Raw genomic sequence first — 2,970 nt, forward strand, 5'->3', positions numbered from 1 at the left:
AAAAAAAAAAAAAAAAAAAAAAAAAAACAGTAAAATGGTATAATAAATATTATAAATTTTACAAAACACATTTTATAAACACATAAAAAATAGATTATATAAATAAAATAACAAAATTATATATTAAATATAACCATACCTTTTTTGTATTATAATAAGCGCATATAAATTTTATAATTTTTTATTTTGTTCAAAAAAAATTTCATCATATATAATATATAAAGTTTTATATATTATTAAAAATAGAAATACATATTTATTTATTATAATATTCCCTCATGTGCTTTTATATTATTACTTCATTATATTTATTTTTAATAAAAATATTATATATTTTATTTTTTTTTTCAAAGGGTAATTCTTATTTAATTTTTTTTTTAATTTATATATTTTCGTATTTAAAAAAAAAATACAAAAATATATATTTTTATTTTTAGTTCCTTTTTTATGTAAAAATGTTTTTATATATTGTGTAATTATACACATGATATAACAAATATATTTTAATGATACATATATGATATATATATAATATATATATTATATATTTTTTTTTTTTCAATTATATGTGTTTTTAAATTATTTTTTTTGTTACGTTATAATAATATATTAATGTAATTATTATTTTCATGATTTAAAAAAAAAAATTAAATATCAAATATATTTATTTATTCACATTCATATGTTTAAATCATATATATATATATATATATATATATATATTTTTAATATAAATAAATTTTAATATAATATTTTTATTTTTTTATAAATATATCATATATATATATATATATGTATAATGTGCTAATAAGTATATTATAATTATTTATAAAGGCAAAATAAATAAATATACATACATACATTTTACATATAAATAAATATTTATTTCAAATGCATTATTAAGAATTTACAGAACAATTTTATTATTTTATTTATCACATATAAAATAAGTATATATATTATATATATGTGTGGACAGTAAAAAAAAATAATACAATACAATAATAAAAAGATAAAAAGGTGAAACCTTTTTAACCTTTAAATTTAATAAGAAAGAGGGCCAAATAAGAACACACATAATATTTATATATATATATATATTTATTTATTTATAATTATAACAATTTATTATTTATTTATTTATTTATTTATTTTTTTATTATCTCATTTTAAAACTAAGAAAAAAATGTCAGAAGTGAATGTAACAAAAGTTATTGTAAATAATCCTATATGTGATATATTAGACCCATTTGTTTTTACTATTGAATTTGAAGCTTTGAATAAATTAGAAGCTGATTTAGAATGGAAAATTTTCTACATTTCGGCTGTAAATAATGAAGGAGAAAGTAATCAAGATATTGAATTAGATAACATTTTCCTAGGACCAATTGAGAGAGGAGTTATGATGTTTGATTATGCTGTAAATCCCCCTGACTATAAAAATGTATGGATAAAATATTGAAAATGTGTATATATATATATATATATATATATATATATATATTTATTTATTTATTTATTTATATGTTAAAATATGAATTTTTATGTTTTTCCATTTCACAGATGGATATTGATAGCGTTTTAGGACTTCAAGCTATTTTGATATCGGCAAATTACAAAGAAAAGGAATTTATTAGAATTGCATATTACATGAATTCATTTTACAAAGATATGGAATTAAGAGAGAATCCTCCTGTAGTTCCACAATATGATAAAATATGTCGTCATATATTTGTTGAAAACCCTAGAATTGTAAAATTTAGCATAGGTTGGGATTCTGAAGAAAAAGATGAATTTAAAGAATTTGATAAAGAAATTGAAAAAATTGAATTACTTAATTGTACACAAATTAAAGATGAGAATGAAAATAATTCAAATATAACTAATCAATCTACACAAGGAAATTTTGTTCTTTCGAATAATGATCCTAATAATAACAATAATAATAATAACAATCCTAGTATTACATCAAGTATGATTTTTAATAGTAATATTGTAAATAATAATTTCAATCAAAATAATTTCTTAAAAAATAATGAATTGTCATCTGATTTAGACAAATGTGAAATTTTTAATGCAAATATAAATGGAATTAGTAGAATTACAATTGACAATAAAAACTCTTAATTCTTATGCATATATATTTATTCCTTTATTTATTTTTATATGTGCATAAATAAATGTTATATTTCATATTTTTTTTTTTTTTTAATTCTTATTTTACCTTATTCACATATGTTAATTCATATGTATAGTTTTTATTATCAATACATTCTATGACATATATACAGTTATATTTAAGACATATTTACATCTATATATATTTAAGATGTTGTATAAACAATTTATCAGTATTTTTATATGACACTTTTTATATAGAGAGTAATTTATTTTATCCCTTTTTTTTTTTTTTTTTTTTTTGTTATTTTTTTATCAAAATGGATGTAATATATATATATATATATATATATATATATGTATATATATGCAAAGTTGAAATTAAAAAAAAAAAAAAAAAAAATTATTCCGTGTTGTCAATATTTTAAATGGCTAGCTACATTTTCTTTTTTTTTTAATACTCATATAAATTTGTGTATATATATATATATATATATACATATTAAATAATATTTACATAAAATATGCATATATACATTTATATATTTTTTTATTTTTTATTAATTTTTAGATTGAAAAAAAAAAAAAAAAATTATAATAATATTATCAAAGATTAAAATTTTTTTTTTTTTTCTTTTAAAGAAACGTTATATAGGATGAATTATAATAAACCCAAATGGATTAAAATCAACATTTTTTTTTTTTTTTTTAATGATTTTATAAAAATTTCATGTTTAGACAATATCTTTTTATGAAAGTATATGTAGAATTGTAAATGGTCTACAAGAATAATACGAAACAAATGTTATGTATTCAATACATACATATTTTTTTTTTTTTTGTAAAAATATA

The 2,970-nt window shown here is 15.6% G+C and overlaps 1 protein-coding gene across 1 annotated transcript; it reads left to right on the plus strand.

Moving 5' to 3' along the window:
* Window positions 1-1,186: 1,186 nt before the first annotated feature.
* Window positions 1,187-2,127, plus strand: PRSY57_1223800 (histone chaperone ASF1, putative; the record flags this gene model as incomplete). The annotated part of the gene is made up of 2 exons (XM_012908659.2): window positions 1,187-1,444; window positions 1,564-2,127. The coding sequence occupies 2 exons, from the start codon at window positions 1,187-1,189 to the stop codon at window positions 2,125-2,127; spliced, it is 822 nt and encodes a 273-aa protein (XP_012764113.2).
* Window positions 2,128-2,970: the final 843 nt, after the last annotated feature.

This window comes from Plasmodium reichenowi, chromosome 12 (genome assembly GCF_001601855.1).
Source record: "Plasmodium reichenowi strain SY57 chromosome 12, whole genome shotgun sequence".
Lineage (NCBI taxonomy): Eukaryota > Apicomplexa > Aconoidasida > Haemosporida > Plasmodiidae > Plasmodium > Plasmodium reichenowi.